The sequence below is a fragment of the Rhinoraja longicauda genome, chromosome 5 (genome assembly GCF_053455715.1).
Source record: "Rhinoraja longicauda isolate Sanriku21f chromosome 5, sRhiLon1.1, whole genome shotgun sequence".
In the NCBI taxonomy this organism is placed as follows: domain Eukaryota; kingdom Metazoa; phylum Chordata; class Chondrichthyes; order Rajiformes; family Arhynchobatidae; genus Rhinoraja; species Rhinoraja longicauda.
This window is the reverse complement of record NC_135957.1, coordinates 65132949-65153615: the sequence shown is the minus strand read 5'-3', so window position 1 is coordinate 65153615 and position 20667 is coordinate 65132949. Positions and strand designations below refer to the sequence as shown.

The 20667-nt window shown below is 43.5% G+C and overlaps 1 protein-coding gene across 2 annotated transcripts in view; it reads right to left on the bottom strand.

The window, feature by feature from the left end:
* The window catches only part of LOC144594034 (PC3-like endoprotease variant B), a 1240467-nt gene that overhangs the window by 522881 nt on the left and 696919 nt on the right, over positions 1–20667 (bottom strand). For both annotated transcript variants that reach the window (XM_078400201.1, XM_078400200.1), the window contains one exon: positions 7987–8069. In XM_078400201.1, the coding sequence (XP_078256327.1) occupies positions 7987–8069 (83 nt within the window). The remainder of the gene's footprint in view (positions 1–7986; positions 8070–20667) is intronic.

Sequence of the window (20667 nt, the reverse complement as noted above, 5' to 3'; positions counted from 1 at the left end):
TCCCGGGACTGGTCCATTCCCGTGCCGAGGGGTCGGTAGTAGTATGGCCCGACCCTTGGGAGCCGCCACAGTACCCCCCCCCAGATCCGGAGGCACGAAACGCACTGGTGGTCGCACAACCCGACCGGACCGCGTACGGTAATCGGTCGACAGAGGGGCCGGCGGAGGCACAGTTGGAGAGACAGGCGGTGGGACCCGCAAAGGGGGGCGACCTCGTGGGTGAGGCTGGGCCACCCGCACCGGTTGGTCGATGTCTAAGTGGGCCGGCTTCAGGCGGTCAATTGACACGGCCTCCGGCCGGCCCCCCATGTCCAAAACAAAGGTGGTCTGCCCGTGCTCCAGCACCCGGTACGGGCCTTCATACGGCCTCTGGAGTGGCGCCTGGTGGGCGTCACGGCACAGGAACACAAAGGCGCAGTCCTGGAGGGCCGATGGCACGTAAGGGCGGAATGTCCCATGGCGGGACGTCGGCACGGGTGCGAGCTTTCCAACTCGCTCTCGGAGGCGATGTAGGGTGGATGAGGGTGGTTCCTCTCGCCCCGGCAACGAGGGCACGAACTCCCCGGGCACCGTGAGCGGAGACCCGTAGACGAGCTCCGCTGAGGATGAAGCCAGGTCTTCCTTGGGGGCAGTCCGGATGCCCAGCAAAACCCATGGTAGCTCGTCCATCCAGTCGGGGCCGGCGAGTCGCGCCTTCAGCGCTGCCTTCAGCTGCCGGTGGAACCTCTCCACCAAGCCGTTTGCCTGCGGGTGATAGGCCGTGGTGTGGTGCAGCCGCACGCCCAACAGGTGGGCCATGGCCGACCACAGCTCGGAGGTGAACTGTGGCCCCCGGTCCGATGAGATGACCACCGGCACACCAAAGCGAGCAATCCAGTGCGCGGCCAACGCACGAGCGCATGTGGCTGTCGACGTATCAGCCAGTGGTATGGCCTCCGGCCACCGCGTGAAGCGGTCCACCACCGTGACCGTCACGGTCCATCACGTCGAGGTCACCAATGTAGCGTGTTGATAAAGGCAAGGAGCCAGGTATTTTGGGAAGGTATATTTATTGGTTCGTGGGTCTCAGACGGGTCTAGTCTGCCGGAATGGCTTGGCGCCCAAACCTTGCCCTTATATACCTGAGTCCAGGACCGCCTCCCGGGACTGGTCCATTCCCGTGCCGAGGGGTCGGTAGTAGTATGGCCCGACCCTTGGGAGCCGCCACACACTAAACGTTATTACCTTTTACCTGTATCTGTAGACTAAAAGCGTGAAATGAGGATAGAAGTGGTATAAATAGTGAAGCCAGAGGAAGGAATTTAAGAGGAAGGGGATGAGGATGGGGATGGGGATAAATGGAAGCAAGTCCTGTGGGGGCACAGGGAAAGGGGAGAGGGGAGTCATGGGTCGTTTGTCGGTTTGTTACCTAAAGTTGGAGAATTCAATGTTCATACCATTAGGTTGTGAGCTATTCGATTGAAATATGAGGTACTGTTGCTTCAGTTTGCGTGTTGTCTCCATATGGCAATGGAAGAGGCTCAGGATAGAAAGGTCAGTATGGGAATTGGAAGGGGAATTCAAAATATGCTTACACTGAAGCATTTTTTTGTAAACCTGCAATTGCATTTTCATGTGTCTCCACATGAGAAGAAATAGTTTGGTTGTACACTTATTATTATATTTTTTCATATTTCAGATACAGCACGGAAACAGGCCTTTTCGGCCCACCAAGTCCGCGCCGCCCAGCGATCCCCGCACATTAACACTATCCTACACACACTAGGGACAATTTTTACATTTACCCAGTCAATTAACCTACATACCTGTACGTCTTTGGAGTGTGGGAGGAAACCGAAGATCTCGGAGAAAACCCACGCAGGTCACGGGGAGAATGTACAAACTCCTTACAGTACAGCACCCGTAGTCAGGATCGAACCTGAGTCTCCGGCGCTGCATTCGCTGTAAGGCAGCAACTCTACCGTTGCGCCACCTGTTACTGTATTCTGTTTATATTTTGTTTGTATGTATTTTTTAACTTCAAGGCAAATGCAAATAAATAAGTTGGTTATTTGATAAATGTCTGGCTATGGGGAGAAGGCATTCACTTTTAAGAATAGTAACATACAAAACTCAGGCCAGTAAACTTTCAATGGACACAATGAAATTTATTAGGCAGTTGGCATATGCTGTTTACATGTTTACATATGTTTACATATTCTGTTGTGCTGCAGCAAGTAAGAATTTCATTGTTCTATCTGGGACACTTGACCCTCTTGACTCTCGTGACAGTTTGAACTCTTTGTATGAAGAGAGATGGCACATCTGCCCCTTTTCACCTTTTAACCCTTAAAGTATGAGCCTCGACATTTATTATGCTAACCGGATGGAATTACTGTTTATTTAATTGAGAATGTGTTAAGAATAGTCTATTAACACCCTCCGAGCTTTGCGCTGTGTGTTCGTGGGTCATCGGCATTTGATTTATGGTGAAGATTTCTCAGTAAAAGGGCACTTGGTCATCAGACCACAGGGAGCATTGCTGCTGAAAAAGAACTGTGGTTCATATTTAACTGCAATTCAATGATGTTCGATGAATGGCAACCTTTTCCTTAAATACATGGGTCAAAAATTATCCTGCAGAAAAATCTAATTTTAACAGACTTCTTCAGTGGTGATCTAACCTACAATTGTATCTTATTTGTAAAAGGAGGCATTGCAGCTTAATAAACATGTGGTCAAATGGAATATATTTTTTCTTTGTTCTCATCTATTCAAACAAAAATACTTAACAGGAAACATTTAGCTCCCATCCCACTCCACTGATCCATTAAGACAACGGGTTTCAAATTTACATTGTTCAATCTTGGATCACTCCAGTTTCTCAAACTCCTCAAAATAATGTGTAAATTATGCTAATATAGCCAATGAAGCGTTAAACTTCTAAAGACCTTTGGCTGAGCAGCTACATTAATTGAAAAACAAATATATTAAAATAATTTCTTGTGGAACTCTCTGACAGCTCTATCTGAATTTCCAGACTCAACCTTCATGAAATATTTATCTTCCCTTCCACTCTATAACAAATGCACAAAAAGGGGCATTGATATTCTCGGGAAATCACTCTGAATACAATGACGTACACTAGCATAATCCAGAAATGTATAATAGAAATTGGCTGGGAGATTAACTTTTCATCCTAAGCAACTCCCATATTATTGAGAAGGATAGACAATCCTGTCTCACACACGCACCATGCACAGGTACACATACACACAGGTATCTAGCTGGAAGAGCAGGTTATTCATTCCGTCAAGCCTATTCTATCAATTAGGTCCTACCAACAACTGGAGAGCAGTCCTGAACTACTATCTATCTAATTGTAGACCCGCGGACTATCTTTGATCGGACTTTACTGACCTTTATCTTGCACATAGCATTATTCCTGTTATTCCCTTGATCATGTATCTTTACACTGTGGGTCGCTGGATTGTAATCATGTATTGTATTTCACTGACTGGTTAGCATGCAACAAAAAGGGTTTTCACTCTACCTTGGTACTCATGACAATAAACAAATCTCAAACTCAAAGCTAAATTGAGTTTGAGTCTGAATGGCATGTCCCAATCCTTTCCTAAACTGATATCTATATGAATAGCACAACAATTGGAAGGGAGAATATTGTCTTCTTAGCCTAGTGCGGGACAATTTCACCGTAGCTTAATGCAGCCAATAGAGCATGACTTGTGATTGAACTTGGAAAGTTCTTGGCTGATATTGAGTGCCAAACAGGGGCAGGCACAATCTCCTGGAAAATGATCAGGGGGATAAAAGAAAAACACATTAATACTTTTGAAATTTGTAATTTTTTTAACTGAGTGTCTTCTTGATTACAACCAAAAAACTCTGAAAATTATTGTACTTACACAGATGCCGATCAATAGTGAAACTTTCTTGAGAGATTTAGATAATGCATTCTCAGGTTTGGGTGAACCAATGCAGATAGATTTACGTGAGCACTGCATTCCTCAGTCTTCATCACATCCGCACTAATTTTTCCCTTGCGGTTCTAACCATATTTGCTTGTAATTAACCCTTAAAACACATTTTCTCGCAACATTTTCGTACGGCACATCACTGCAAAATCACTTTCTCCCAAAACTGAAAGGTAGAGAGAACTCTTCTGCTCAAAGATCACACTCCAAAGCACATCCGCTTTTATTTCTTTGTCCTATACACCCTGTGTCATGAGCAATACATGCTTAAGTTGTAGTTATATTTTGGTGATTGAATGTTAGATTTTGTGCCCCATTCTCATCTTGTACTTAATTCATCCAAACAGGTGCAATAAGCAAAGCTTAATGTATGTAAATATTGGGTTAGATAAACAGAACAGATGAACAGACACAGTTCTATTCACATCGAGGTGCGGAAATTCCTTCTTTGCTCTTCTTTGCTTGGACAAAAGACACTTATTTTAATGCATTAATTTCTTTGGGGATCGAAGCATCACAAGCAGGCGCAGCATTCATCGTTCATCCTAATCATCTGTGAGAAGATGGTAGACACAAAATGGTGGAGTAACTCAGCGGGTCAGGCAACATCTCGGGAGAGAAGGAATGGGTGACGTTTCGAGTCGAGACCCTTCTTCAGACTGATGTCAGGGGAGGGGGGCGGGTGAGAAGATAGACAATAAACAATAGGTGCAGGAGGAGGCCATTCGGCCCTTCGAGCCAGCACCGCCATTCAATGTGATCATGGCTGATCATTCTCAATCAGTACCCCGTTCCTGCCTTCTCCCTGTACCCCTTGACTCCGCCATCCTTAAGAGCTTTATCTAGCTCTCTCTTGAATGCATTCAGAGAATTGGCCTCCACTGCCTTCTGAGGCAGAGAATTCCACAGATTCCAACTCTCTGACTGAAAACGTTTTTCCTCATCTCAGTTCTAAATGGCCTACCCCTTATTCTTAAACTGTGGCCCCTTGTTCTGGACTCCCCCAACATTGGGAACATATTTCCTGCCTCTAACGTGTCCAACCCCTTAATAATCTTATGCGTTTCGATAAGATCTCCTCTCATCCGTCAAAATTCCAGTGTATACAAGCCTAGTCGCTCCAGTCTTTCAACATATGACAGTCCCGCCATTCCGGGAATTAACCTAGTAAACCTACGCTGCACGCCCTCAATAGCAAGAATATCCTTCCTCAAATTTGGAGACCAAAACTGCACACGGTGTTAATGGTGTTAAACCTTCAGTAGAAGCCTCAGCTTTTCTGGTGATGTTCAACACACACTGTTATTTGGTACAAAGTGCTAAGATTTAGACCCAGTAATGATGAAGGACCAACTTCCAAGCCAGTTTGGTCCGTAACTTAGAGGGAAAGCTGCAGATTATGGTGCTCCCATGCACCTCTTGCCCTGGCAGAGTGAAAGCAGTGTATTGTGTAGCCACTGCGCTAGATTAATTAGCGAAGGAAATGAACGTTTATGGTGATGCACAGAGAACATATCAAAGGAGTTGCTTTGACCTGAATGCTGTTGTGCTTCCTAAGTGCTGTTACACTCATCCGGAGAGCACCTCTCACAATCCTGGCCTGTGCCTTTCAGATATTGAAAAGGGTTTGTCACTAGGGTTTGTGTCGCTTGTTTTAGGTAGCACAGCTAATAACTTATTCTTGAATGTACAATATTAAAGTGCTTGTTCCATTTGAGTTTCTGTCCTGTGGTGACCCCCCCTCCCCCCCCTCCCCCCCTCCCCCTCCCCCCCAACCCAAAGTATTGGTGGTTAATATCTCAAGGATTATAATAACATTGAATCTCACAGGTAGGTGGTCATGGAGGAAGTTCTGGGTCATTGTTTTAAGTTTCAATTAATTAGGAATTCAGCAACAAGCTGCCAGTGCACACCACTGACTAGAAGGTATTGTGTTCAGTTCTGGTCACCATGTTATAGGAAAGATGTTGTCAAGCTTGATAGGGTGCAGAGAATATTTATGAGGATGTTGCCAGGACGAGGGACTGAGCTATAGGGAGAGGTTGAGCAAGCTAGGACTTTATTCCTTGGAGTGCGGGAGGATGAGGGGTGATCTTATTGAAGTCTACAAAATCGTGAGAGGAATAGATTGAGTAAATGCACGGAGTCTTTTGCCTCAAGTATGGGGATCAAGAACTAGAGGACATAGTTTCAAGGTGAGTGGGGAAAGATTTAATAGAAACCTGAGGGGTAACTATTTTATATGAAGGGTGGTGGGAGCATGGAACGAGCTGCCGGAGGAGGTAGTGGAGGTAGATACTATTGCAACATTTAAGAAACATTTAGACAAGTACATGGATTTGATTGGTTTAAAGGGATATGGGCCAAATGCAGGCAGGTGGGATTAGTGTCGGTGGGGCATGTTGGTCTGTGTGGGCACGTTGGGCCGAAGGGCCTGTTTCTTCGCTGTATGACTATCTGGCAGAACAGGCCAGGAGAGGTGTCATCTCATATTTATTTAGTTCAAGATATGATCAGGACTCGCTTCTTGTCCTAGTTAATGTCATGTCTGGGTAAAACACATTCATACAGATATCATGTGGAGCAATCAATGGAAAGCCCTGTATGGGATCATTAGAATCCCAGTCTGCGATGCCCAGTCTAATGAAGGACTGTTGACAACACAACTCTTCTTTCTACCTTAATACATCTTTCCTACAATCTGCAGTTGCCTTTCAAATTTTCAGAATCAACAGTATTTTGTGCAACCAAGTCCTATTTTTTCATAGCCGTGAGGTTTTTCTTCCTTATATCTACTGAAACACCTTTTGAATGTTACTGAAATCACTTTTTCAGGTGGTATTACAATAATTTGTTGCATAATATCATCCCTCTTATCATCCCTCCTCTTGGTTGATTTACCAATGTCTTAAATATGTTTCTTCAAGTTAGAGGTCGATCTCCTCCCCTCCCACCCAGACACAGGTACTCTTTCTTTGTTTTCAGCTCCTCCCAAAACCTCGAGTGAACCTACAGACCACCTAACCCCATCTATTGTGGCAGTCTTTATATTTTCCAGGACATTCACTTCCTAAATGACGCAGCTGGTAGAGCTGCTGCCTCATAGCAACAGGGACTGGGGTTTAATCCTGACCTCAGGCAATAGGTGTGTGGAATTTGCACATTCTCCCTGTAACCATATGGGTTTCCTCTAAGTGCTCCGGTTTCCTCCCATATCCCAAAGAAGTGCTGGTTTGCAATTGGCCTCTGTAAAAACTCCAGATAGACACAAAAAGCTGGTGTAACTCAGCAGGACAGGCAGCATCTCTGGAGAGAAAGAATGGGTGACGTTTCGGGTCGAGACCCTTCTTCAGACTCCCCCTGATGTGTAGCCAGTGGATGGGAAAGTGTGATAACATAGAACTAGTGTGCAGGGGGCGATCGAATGGTTGGTGTGGACTCGGTGGGCCGAAGGGCCTGTTTCCATGCTGTACCTCCAAACTAAACTGAACAAAAACACAGCATCTGTTGCAACCACAAAAGCACCTCCTTGAAGAAGTGCAGGCAGATTTCAAGAAATGCAGGCTGGCTCCAACAGGCACTAGCTACAAAGCTGTGATTTTTGGTTCCCTGCTGATACATGTAGCCATTGAAGAGCACACTGAACACTGGCAGCAAGAATAAATTATTCTAATGAGCGGGGCACATGTAGGTGGTGTGTTGCCTGCATTTCAATCAGTGGATGCTGGTTAAGCATCCATCGGGATCCCTGCAATCATTTATGGAGCTTTCCAGTTTAACTTTCCTTGTTTCGTACAGGGCTTTGTTCAGTGAAATTTCGACCTGGTAATTAGAAAGGCTGTTAACTCAGGTAGAGTTAATGGTCGTTTTGATTTTAGCAAAATAAAACTTTCAAAATGTTGCTCTTTCTTCCGGTTTCAAATAGAATGCTTTAATGTCATGTCAAAACTGTACTGGCTTGAAAGGCCTTCATTTTACTATTCAAGTAACAGATAGCAAAAGGGAAACATACCAATACAGCCCATCTCTCTTCAAAATAGTGCTTTTCCGGAATATTCCATGAGCTCTTGGGAGATCAAAACTGGCACGTGGGTCCTGAAAACAAAAATTAAGTAACTTTTTTAATATGTGTATTGTGATACAAATATAATATTTCAGAAATTATCAATATTACAATTAATATTATCCACTCACAGAAATACCTTTGGTCTGCCACAGACTTGAGCCCATTACCGCATGTTCGGGTGTCAAAGGTTTTAGGGAGAAGGCAGGAGAATGGGGTTAGGAGAGTTAGATCAGCCATGATTGAATGGTGGGTAGACTTGATGGGCCGAATGGCCTAATTCTATTCCTATCACTTATGATCTTATGATTGTTCTATGGTGTCTTTTTATTCCTCCAGGTTCCTTATTCCATTTTTTTCTCATCTTCCTGTGACTCAGTCATAGAAAACATAAAAAACCATAAAAAATAGGTGCAGGAGTAAGCCATTTGGCCCTTTGAGCCAGCCACCGCCATTCAATATGATCATGGCTGATCATCGAAAATCAGTACCTCGTTCCTGCTTTTTCCCCATATCCCTTGATTCTGTTAGCCTTAAGAGCTAAATCTAACTCTCTCTTGAAAACATCCGGTGAATTGACCTCCACTGCCTTCTGTGGCAGAGAATTCCACAGATTCACTAGTCTCTGGGTGAAAAGGTTTTTCCTCATCTCAGTCCTAAATGGCCTACCCCTTATTCTTAAACTGTGACCCCTGGTTCTGGACTCCCCAAACATACGGAACGTTTTTCAATTCCAATCACTTAGGAATTTTATATGTTTCTATATCCCCTCTCATCCTTCTAAATTCCAGTGAGTACAATCAGGATCGGAGAATCAGAATCAGATTTATTGTCATCCAAAAAAAAAAATCTTTTGGACGAAATTCCATTACCCACAGTCCAACAATAAGAGCAATAAAAATAAGCAATAACACAAACAATCACAAACCAATACAAAAAAAAAAAAGAAACATCCATCACAGTGAGTCTCCTCCAGTCACCTCCTCGCTGTGATGGAAGGCCAGAATGTCTTTTCTCTTCCCTGCCGTCTTCTCCCGCGGTCAGGCAGTTGAAGTTACCATGTCGGGGCGGTCGGGGCTCCCGACATTGAAGCCCCCGCCAGGCGGAGAAAATCCGGCGGCCTGTTCCAGGCCACGCCAGACGGTGAAAGGTCCGCAGCAGGCCGATCCAAGCCCCGCGATTCGGGGCGGGCGAAGACGCTGCCGCTGCCGGAGCTCCCGATGTCAGCCCCCACCCAGGGGCCTGCGAGCTTCCGATATCCATGCGGCCCACGGCTGAAGCCTCCAGAGCCTCTGAAGGCAAGTCGCAGCCGCACTCGCAGCGCCACCACAGCCTCCGAAGTCAGCCAGCTCCGCAGATGGTAACTCCGGTCCGCGGGCTCTGCGAACCAGAACCCCAGGTGGTCCCAGCTGGAGGCCGCCAGCTCCAGGTGTTTGGCCGATGGTAGGCCGCAGTGGGAACGGAGACATGACCCAGAAAAAAAGGTCCCATGCCATAGTTGCCAACATTCAGACAATAATGGCTTGTTGTTTGTAAAACCTCAAACAGAATTATCTGTCAGTGCAAGATCTGTTCATCAGAGATTTATTAGTATTTGTTTCCATTGAAATCTTCAGGAAACTTTAATTTGCTGTTATATGTTAATTATCAGATAATGTGGTATTCCTCAACAATGCAATATCACCAGTGTTTAGGATCATAATAGCACTGTCATTGTCCGATAAACACTTAAATACAAAACACAATTTTATTCAGTCAAATAAACACTTTCTAAATGCTATAAGGAAAGAAAACCATCAAAACAAAAACTGCTAGAAATTGCCACCAGGTTAATTAGTACAGAGAGAAGTTTGAGGGTATTTTAATGGTGGGTTAAGAGAGATATTCAGAACAAGAAGTAAAACTCTCTTTTTAGATTGGAGTAAACAGAGACAGGGAATAAGCAAAATCATTGACTTAATGATCCAGTCAATATTGGGATTTAAAGCTCTCACAAGCCCTTAGTGAGCAGCGTATGGGATTGGAAAGCCATTTCAACATAGTGTTCTCTGCAGGAAATCAGGAGCCTGGATGAACACAATTAACAACAGCAAGTCTCTTCAGCAAAAGGACAGAAGAATCCTTTCTGATCGTGGGTAGGATTTTTTTCCTTGGTTGTTCATGCCTAACTGCTATATCAGAGCAGCAGTCCATTTACCTCACTTCGAAAATTCAGTTCCATTGAAGTGGATGCTGAAGGAAGTGTATTTGTATGCTCTACTTGTGGCGTTACTGGAACTTACATTTACCAACTATAATGGTGATGAGCACAGGAGGCAAATGCTGTGAACTGCAACTAAATAGTGGTGCAGCTGGTAGTGCTGCAGACCTGGGATCAATCCTGCCCTCGGATGTTGACTGTGTGGAGTTTGCACGTTCTCCCCGTGACCATGTGGGTTTCCTCTGGACGCTCCAGTTCCCTCCCACATCCAAAAGACACGGAGTTTGTAGGTTAATTGGCCTCTAAAAATTGCCCCCAGCGTGTAGTTGATGAAAAAACGTGGCAAATGATAACAGAGAACTAGTGTGAATTGGTGAATGGTCGGCGTGGACTCAGTGGATGGAAGGCCTTGTTTCCATGCTGTATTTCTAAACAAAACTAAACTAAACACATAGGTCTGTTTCCTTCTCATTTGAAATGACAGACTGCCTGTAAATACTGCGCTGTAATTTGCATTCTATTCAGAAATAGATTTAGTTAAGAGGAGATGAGACAAGTAGATGGCCTGGGAATTGGGTCCACTTGCTCCTGTTCTTAGAACCATTGGCTCAGGATTTGCAGTCAGTGTTGATCCACCTGCAATCACTGTAGACTTCAAAGTAATTTCCCAAGTGGCTTCCTCAACAGAAACCTATTGAGAGGAGGCGGTTCCACCTGTCATGGCGAGACCCTGAGCCCTTAGTCACATAGGGTGGGGTGAAAATGGGGAGAGAACAGGCCACACATATTGAATAGCTAAAATAATCCATCACTGTTACTTTGCCACACCCTCTGAGGTGGTTGCCTGTCAGAGCCAGATGCTGAGAGGATGATTTGACTTTGGAGGCAATCTACACGAAGGGGCATGGATTCAGAATAAGGAGCAGCCCATTTAAACAAAGATGAGAAGGAATTTCTTCTCTTAGATGTTGATAATTCTTTGGAATTCTCTGCCCCAGAGAACGGTGGAGGTTGAATCATTAAATATATTCAAGGCCAAGGTAGTCTGATTGTTGAAGTCAAGGGTTATGGGAAACAGACAGAGAATGGAGATGAAATCCAAAGTGGATCAGCCAAGATTTTATTGAAAGGCACAGCGAGCATAAGCAATTGTGTGCTTAGTTCTGTTCTTATTTCTTGTTTTTATGTGAAAAGCATTGTACATTTCCAGCATTCAGGAATATTCATATATATTTTTAAAATCTATTCAAACCAAGAGAACAAAAGAAACTGTTAAAGTCCTAAAATGCTTAAAGACATAAATAAATTCAAACAATTAAAATTAAGATAGACACAAATTGCTGGAGTAATTCAACAGGTCAGTCAGCATCTCTGGAGAAAAGGAATAGATGACGTCTTGGGTCGAAACTCACTTATTCCTTTTCTCCAGAGATGCTGTTTGACCCGCTGAGTTACTCCAGCATTTTGTGTCTATCTTCGGTGTAAACCAGCATCTGCCATTCCTTGCTACATAATTCAATGTAAGTGCTGATACTTGCCTTGGTCCTTCATTAATAGAGAAACATTATACTCCTTCATCAGATTTTAATAAGATAGCAAAACTGTTGCAAACAACTGCTTTCAATTTTGGAACTTTTAAGACCACTCAAAAATGTTAAAGTTGCAGACAGTTGTGGAAGTTGTCAGCAGATGTGTTGTTAGTTGCAATTTTTCTCAGGCCATTGAATTTGATATTCTTATAAAAGGATATTAATGGAAGCTGCCTTTTGTATTGTTAAAATGCTTAAAATGTTAAAAAAATACAACAGGCAAACAACCAATAAGCAGCAAAGCATTCCAGTAAACTAACTGCTCAATGCTCAAGTGACATAGACTCATTGAGTGATACCCCATGACGAACTGGCCAAGCAACGCAGGAGGTTGTTCCGTGCCGAGACTTTAGCACGGAGAGCTTCAAGGTGTTGCTTGTAGGTCAGCTGCCGATCTAGTTTCACCCCGAGGTATGTAGGAAATGGGTTGTAGGGTAGGGGTGACCCATTGAGGTGACGGTTAGCTGGCGTTGGGTGTTCTCATTTATCCCATCCTTGGTTCCTATGGCTTGGATTCATCTCAATGCCAACTCCAAAACATGTGCAGTTCAATCACACCTGCCATCGAGCACCCCACATTTGTCAAAGTGCTATGTCATGAGATCATACGTGATGGGAGAACAACTATGCCATTCCGCCCATCAAGTCTACTCCATCATTCAATTATGGCTGGTCTACCTCTCCCTCCTAACCCCATTCCCCTGCCTTCTCCCCCAAACCTCTGACACCCTTATGTACGACATGAATGGGGTGAGCTGTGAGCCCACAGAAGCAGATGAACACATACATTCATGCTGAGGGCGCTATGGGTCTCTGGACCGTTTACCTCACTCGCACACTGAGCCTTTACCAGTTACATATTGCATCGTACATCATCTCCTGACTGTGCTTACACTGAAAATTCACAGCAAGGTTTCTGTCTTTGCTGCTGTTTGTTCAGGCATAGTCTGTGAAATGATCCCCTAGAGCCAGAAATGATCACAAATTCATCTTGCAATATGGATCTCAAAAATACATTCACGATGACCTGGAACCATGGCAGTATGATGATGACACATGCTAATGCTCAGGCGCTTCACACCACAAGTTGCAGCATATGAATACAAGTCCATGGTTCCCCACACAGCTGGATGCAAATCTCATAAGGCAGAGAGAAGGAGAATAAGAGGGAGTAGACAGAGGCAGTCCCACAAAGTGAGCAGGGTAAAATGGATTGCAGGATTTCGACGCAAGGCCAAAATTCTCCACGCAGGATTGTTCGAATTTTGTCAGAGAAACAAGATACGATCCTACGGAGCGAGAGGGGACTTTAGAGGATAGGAAGTCCTGACTGCTTCATGCTCCGTGTCAATCTCAGCAACAGCGCAAGCTGAGATGTAAGAATAAATTAACTGCCTTGACTCTTTCACATGTGTAGGATGGTGTAAGTGTGTAGGGATCGCTGGTCGGCGTGGACGCTGTGGGCCAAAGGGCCTGTTTCCATGCCGTATCTCTAAACTAAACTAAACTAATATCGTGCTGAAGTGGTAAGGCCAGTTGGAGTTAAGATGTGGATCACTCAGAATACAATTGAATGGAGGAGCTGAGCTGGGGGACTGAGGCCAAATCCTGTAATTATGTTATACAAGGGGACAAAGGCAACTTTTGACATGAATTGCGTGAGGCTCAGTTCAGAATGGAATAAGCTGTCAAGGTTACATGGAGTCCAGTTCTGTTTGAGACAGTGGTCATATAGGAAAGTGGAATTCATGGCATGATCATAAAACTTAGAGTCATAGAGTGATAGAGTGATGGAGTGTGGAAACAGGCCCTTTGGCCCAACTTGCCCACACCAGCCAACATGTCCTAGCTACACTAGTCCCACCTGCCTGCACTTGGTCCATATCCCTCCAAACCTGTCCTATCAATGTACCTGTTTAACTGTTTCTTAAACGTTGGGATAGTACCTGCCTCAAGTACCTCATCTGGCAACTTGTTCCATACACCCACCACCCTTTGTGTGAAAAAGTCAGATTCCTATTCAATCTTTTCCACTTCACCTTGAACCTATGTCTTCTGGTCCTCGATTCCCCTACTCTGGGCAAGAGACTCTGTGCATCTACCTGATCTATTCCTCTCATGATTGTATACACTATAAGATCAGTCCTCATCCTCCTGTGCTCCAAGGAATAGAGGCCCAGTCTACTCAAACTCACCCTAAAGCTCACACCCTCTAGTCCTGGCAACATCCTCGGAAATATTCTCTGAACCCTTTCAAGCTTGACAATATATCTCCTATAACATGGTGCCCAGAACTGAACACAATATTCTAAATGCGGTCTCACCAACGTCTTATACAACTGCAACATGACCTCCCAACCTCTATAATCTGTACTCTGGCTGATGAAGGCTCGGAGCAAATTTAATTGCAAGACCTCACACAGGTGAATTGGTCCAATGAGGAAAGTCCAAATAATTTTTTTTTTTAATCTAGAATTTGTGTGATTATATATATGACTAAACATCTGCATCTGATTGTGTTAGGTTAAAATAAAGCGTGTTTCACCAGAGTGGCCTCAGCGTGGTTTGACTCATCTCCATGGGCCTCCAACGACAATACTATGCACTGCTGCTTCTCTCTCGCAGCCCTCCTTACAAGTCAAGACATTGAGAAGATATTTTTAGATGGATTATCACTGTGGGCTCACTGATTAACTATCATGTGTCTGATTTATGGGCTGTTCCCAGGGACACACTTGGAGAAGGACATCATGTGCTGCTGGAGGTCCATCAATTTGGTGAAAGACGCTGTTTGATCTGCCTGAAACCTTCCCGTCTCCCAGCATTGCGAGATGTCCTTAAGGGAATGTTACTGACTGGCCCATTCCATACTGCAGGAGAATGTGCTGAGGGACACTTTGAAGCTGGGTTCAGTATGGTGTGGGGGAGGACCTCTGTCTAAGGTCCTTTGCTGCTGGATTTTGAAGGACTGAGTCCAGATACCCCTCAAACACGGGAAGGGATAACAGCCCAGGGAACCAAATGAGTGGCAAGGGAGTTTTATGTGAAGACAAGTGTTAAAATAACTGAGCATTATATTGTTAAGTGTATAGACACAAAGAATGTATGAGGAGTTTTTGCAGGGTTTTGAATATATATTGTAAAATTATGAATAAAGTTACGTTTTGAAATTTAACAAAAATCTAGTCTGAATAATTCTGAGGAAATGAAGGAGCAGAATTAAGATGTGATGACAATGAAACAAATGAACAGCTAGAAGACTAGCCAAGGTTCCTCATTCCTTGCTATAATGTGATATTTTTGCCCACATTAAGTGGAAAATATCACACTGGAAAGTGTGGAAGTAGAAATCCGCAAACACCAATCTTGAATCAACCATGTTCTGACCTCAAGCACAGTTGTAGTGTGTGTGATATCAGCTGTGAACAGTGATTGCAACTTTAAGGCTGACGCCCCTTTACAGAGAGTGTCACGTGACTAAATACTCTCTCAGGGTTGCAGCCGTGCTTTGCAAAATACTCCAGAGAGAAAGTTTGTGAAGAGTTCCAGAAATAGACCACCCACACTTTGTTTTAACTCTTCATGTCTCATGCATAGTAGACTGTACATTTTGCAATGGACTTCATTGGAGGTTAAGAATCCATTGTGCAGAGAGTTGTGAATCTGTGGAATTCTCTGCCTCGGAAGGCAGTGGAGGCCAATTCTCTGAATGCATTCAAGAGAGAGCTAGATAGAGCTCTTAAGGATAGCGGAGTCAGAGGGTATGGGGAGAAGGCAGGAACAGGGTACTGATTGAGAATGATCAGCCATGATCACATTGAATGGTGGTGCTGGCTCGAAGGGCTGAATGGTCTACTCCTGCACCTATTGTCTATTGTCTACTCTGCAGTGTAGCAAGATTCAAAGCCAACGTGGGTACAGTTCCTGATGAAGCTTTGGAGAATGTGTTGAAGATAATGAAGTGAGCTTTGCTTTCTTATTTTCTATTATCAGTGATTCATTTTGCAACTAAAGGCTAGGAAAAGGTGTTGATTGTAAGAATGAATCTTAATGCAATTTCATCTACTGATAAAATGAAGAGAAATGTGTTGTACAAACCATTGCTCAGCTGCTCAGCCAATTTTGACAAAACATTTCAAACGTAAACATTGATTCATCAATTCCCTATTTATCTAGTTCTTCTCCATCAGAAATCTTACCCGCCTCTCACCTAAAGCCAGAACAAAATCATTTCCATTCATTCTGACTCAATACATATTTCCCTGCCATTTATTTCACATCTTGTTGTTACCTTTACCAACCTCTTCATTTTGAGACTTCTCAGGCAGTACAATCTCAGCAATAATTATTATTGCCACATGTCACCTCTAGACTACAGAACGGATTGCTCTTTGGCTCCTTTCCCTTTCTTGTTACAATATTGCCTGGAGGTGACAGAATCCTTGCCGTGGTTTCAGCTTCTGAATGTACATTGATGGCCCATAATTCTATCTCTATCCCTCTTCTCTCCACTCTGACATAGTGCTCCATCTGTTCAATATCAAACCAAAACTTCCCCCCACTGATGATCATTCTTGATGTCTTCTGCCATAAATACTACTCCCTAGCTATTAATTACATCCTACTTCCAAGGAATTTGCTCTGATTTTAGTATATTACCCCAAAATCAAGCTTTTTGTTCTATTCAAAACTATCTATACACATCAGTCACAAAGATAGTTTAGATCCACTTTCTAAGCACTTCTGCCATTAAATTTTCAGAAGAACTGGCCAGAATTTGACTCCATTTCCACTATAGCTGATGGCAGGCTTCCATGTGTTATTGTCCAGCAGTCCCACTTGTCCAGACATTGTTCTGTACCTTGTCTAGCACTGCCTCACTCAGCCATCTGCTCTATTCTACTCAAGGAATCTTAACTCCTCAGTCTCATTCTTAAATCTTATCCTTTATCTTCCCTGTGCAACTTCAGCCACCAACCCGCACTCCACCCATCCCCAATTCACACACACACTCACTCACACAAAATCCTCTGAAGAAGGGTCCCAACTCAAAATATTGTCTGTCTATAACCTACACAGACACTGTCTGACCCATTGAGTTGCTCCAGCACATTGCTATTTGCACAAAATCCTCTACTTCAGTTGGGTCCTTAAATTGGCATGTCCAAAGCATTCAAATTACTCTTTGCCCAATCACTATGTCTGACTCTGGAACTCTCTCTCTGTAGGAGCCATTTACATTTAATTTAGTTACTGTCATTGTATTATGGCTATGTTTCATATTTCTAGTTTCTGTCTTTTTTGCATGCTTGTGGGTGTGATTTGATACGTAATGGGGAGTGTCCACATGGGAAGAGTAGCGACAGAGATTGTGGGTCAGTTTAGTCTCGGAGGATGGAGAGAATACAGTTTTTTACCACACTCACGACTGCCACACTCGCGCCAGCCACACTCACAAGGGCTACACGGTAACGACTACACGATTTTTGCTGTATTGTTTGAAGAAGAAACAGTTGATAACAACGAAGAGTTATGAATTACTCTTTTGATTTGTGCTACTTTAATAAAGACCAATTAATCAAGAAACAGCATTTGGAAGATTCGTTTTTGTTATCTCAGAGTACGGCGTGTGCATAAGCTATACCTCTATTCCATCCCAGAGCAGTAATGGCTATCAAAGTTGGACTTTGAGAAGGTATAGAAACTGCCATTACTGCCATCTCCAAAACAATAGAGAACAATAGAGAAGTTTGCAAAGAGGCTGCCAATGTTTAACAAACATTCAGACAGGTACATGAATAGGACAGGTTTTGAGGGATATGGGCCAAATGCAGGTAGATGAGTGTAGATGGGACATGTTGGCTGTAACACTCTATGACTAATATATCACTGAACTATATTAATCAAGATATTAATCATAATACCATTAATGTATTAAAGTAAGGAATTACAAATTCACTATGAACTTGTCCAAAACTGGGCCCTAAACCATCATAGGTATTTGCAGGGAACGTTTTTGGTCAGATTTTGGGCAGTTCATAAACCAAGACTACGTTTTTCATTTGTGGGATATAATAATTCCAAGCTGTTTTCCTACGAAGAGCAAAGAAATCTCTTCCTTTGCACTGGCCAATATTCTCGAAATCCTAAGTTGCATCAAAACTGTTAGGTGCAAGTCATCTAAAAGTGCTGCTTGCAAACATTGCTTGTTGTGAACTGACTGCATTTGTCCACCAGTGACTATTTTAAAAGTAATTCAGTTCTACACAGAGCAGTGGGACAAACCCAAGGATGCCATGGGATTTATATAACTCCATTTTTTTCCCTCTTTTTCCTTATTGAATATGCAAATTCTGAATCCAGGGTATGAAGAGTTTAATTGTAATTAGTAGTTAATTCAAAATTAATTACATTCAAGAAATAATTAATAAGTTTCATTAAAAATGAAAAACACCTTGGTTGATTAATCTGAAAACCTCAGGAGTAATTTCATAAAATGTTCTTCCCAGTGGGTAAGAAGCATGGTTTTTGTAAAACCACCCCTTTCGTGTTATCTACCAAGCCATTCATATCACTCTGAGAGTTCGGCTACAAAGCACTAATGTCTTCATTATATTATTTACAGCACCAGGCTCATCTTGCAACTATATATGTTCTGGAACAAGTTCTGATGTATCAACTTTTTAAGTTCCTCCATGCCTATCGAAAACAGCTGTCAATATACACAAAATATGTTTTTAATCTGGTGTCACAAGTTGATAGGGTGGTCAAAAAGGCATTTGGCACATTGGCCTTCAGCAGTCACATTGAGTACAGAAGTTGGGAGGTCATATTACAGTTATATAAGACACTGGTGAGGCTGCATTTAGAGTATTGTATTCAGTTCTGGGCACTGTGTTACAGGAAAGATGTTGTCAAATTGGAAAGGGTACTGAGAAGATTTACGAGAATGTTGCCAGGGCTCGAGGGTCAGAGCTATAGGGGAGAGTTTGAGCAGACTGGGACGCTATTCCTTGGAGCGCAGGAGGATGAGTGGTGATCTTATAGAGATGTACAAAATCATGAGAGGAATAGATCAGGTTAATGTACAGGGTCTCTTGCTCAGAGTAGGGGAATCGAGAACCAGAGGACATGGATTTAAGGTGAAGAGGGAAAGATTTCATAGGAATAATTAATGAAGAGTAATTTTTTCACACAAAGGGTGATGGGTGTTTGAAACAAGCTGCCAAAGGAAGTAGTTGAGGCAGGAATATTGCAACGGTGAAGAAACAATTAGACGGGTACATGGATAGGATAGGTTTATAGACTATAGACAATAGACAATAGACGCAGGAGTAGGCCATTCGGCCCTTCGAGCCAGCACCACCATTCAATGTGATCATGGCTGATCATTCGCAATCAGTACCCCGTCCCTGCATTCTCCCCATACCCCCTGACACTGCTAGAGGGATATGGGCCAAACAGGCAGGTGGGACTAGTGTAGGTGGGACATGTTGGTCAGTGTGGGCAAGTTGGACCAAAGGGACTGTTTCCACACTGTATGGCCCTCCATTATCTGACCTAATTAATTCCTCACAAAGGAGGTAATTTTTATAAACATATTTTCTTGTTCTGAACCTTGGATAGTTCCATTGTGTCAGCATCCACTGGTTCTGGCACAAGGTCAGATGGAAGGGAAAACTCAGTTGTATGAAGCTGCAATTCCCACATAGTCAGAAACATTGGATGATGATTTCCAATGAGAGCATCTGTGGTATTTTTGGTACTATTGCTTACAAAGGCAACTGATAGTAATTATACAATCAACTAATCATTTACAGAGATTGACGCACAAGTATGTTAGTGTGTTGATTAAACTATTGGACTCACAAAAATGATTCGAAACTATCGATCCATGGCTTGGAGTTCAAATCCCACCTTGGTGGGATAATGTTAATTCGAGTAATTAAATAAATCTGGAATTAAAGCAATTCTCAACAATATGAAATTATGCAACTAAATGTTTACAAGAGGTAGACATACTGGTGTTGTAATATAGTATACTAGATTGCTGCAAACATTCACTGGTGTCATTAGGAACTCAAGTATTGTACCCTAACTGCCTATAACTCCCTTTCCAGTTGTCTGAAGTCCCTTTGGAAGTAAAAAGTGATAGACAATAGACAATAGGTGCAGGAGTAGGCCATTCAGCCCTTCGAGCCAGCACCGCCATTCAATGCGATCATGGCTGATCACTCTCAATCAGTACCCCGTTCCTGCCTTCTCCCCATACCCCCTCACTCCGCTATCCTTAAGAGCTCTATCCAGCTCTCTCTTGAAAGCATCCAACGAACTGGCCTCCACTGCCTTCTGAGGCAGAGAATTCCACACCTTCACCACCCTCTGACTGAAAAAGTTCTTCCTCATCTCCGTTCTAAATGGCCTACCCCTTATTCTCAAACTGTGGCCCCTTGTTCTGGACTCCCCCAACATTGGGAACATGTTATCTGCCTCTAATGTGTCCAATCCCCTAATTATCTTATATGTTTCAATAAGATCCCCCCTTATCCTTCTAAATTCCAGTGTATACAAGCCCAATCGCTCCAGCCTTTTAACATACGACAGTCCCGCCATTCCGGGAATTAACCTAGTGAACCTACGCTGCACGCCCTCCATAGCAAGAATATCCTTCCTCAAATTTGGAGACCAAAACTGCACACAGTACTCCAGGTGCGGTCTCACCAGGGCCCGGTACAACTGTAGAAGGACCTCTTTGCTCCTATACTCAACTCCTCTTGTTACGAAGGCCAACATTCCATTGGCTTTCTTCACTGCCTGCTGAACCTGCATGCTTCCTTTCAT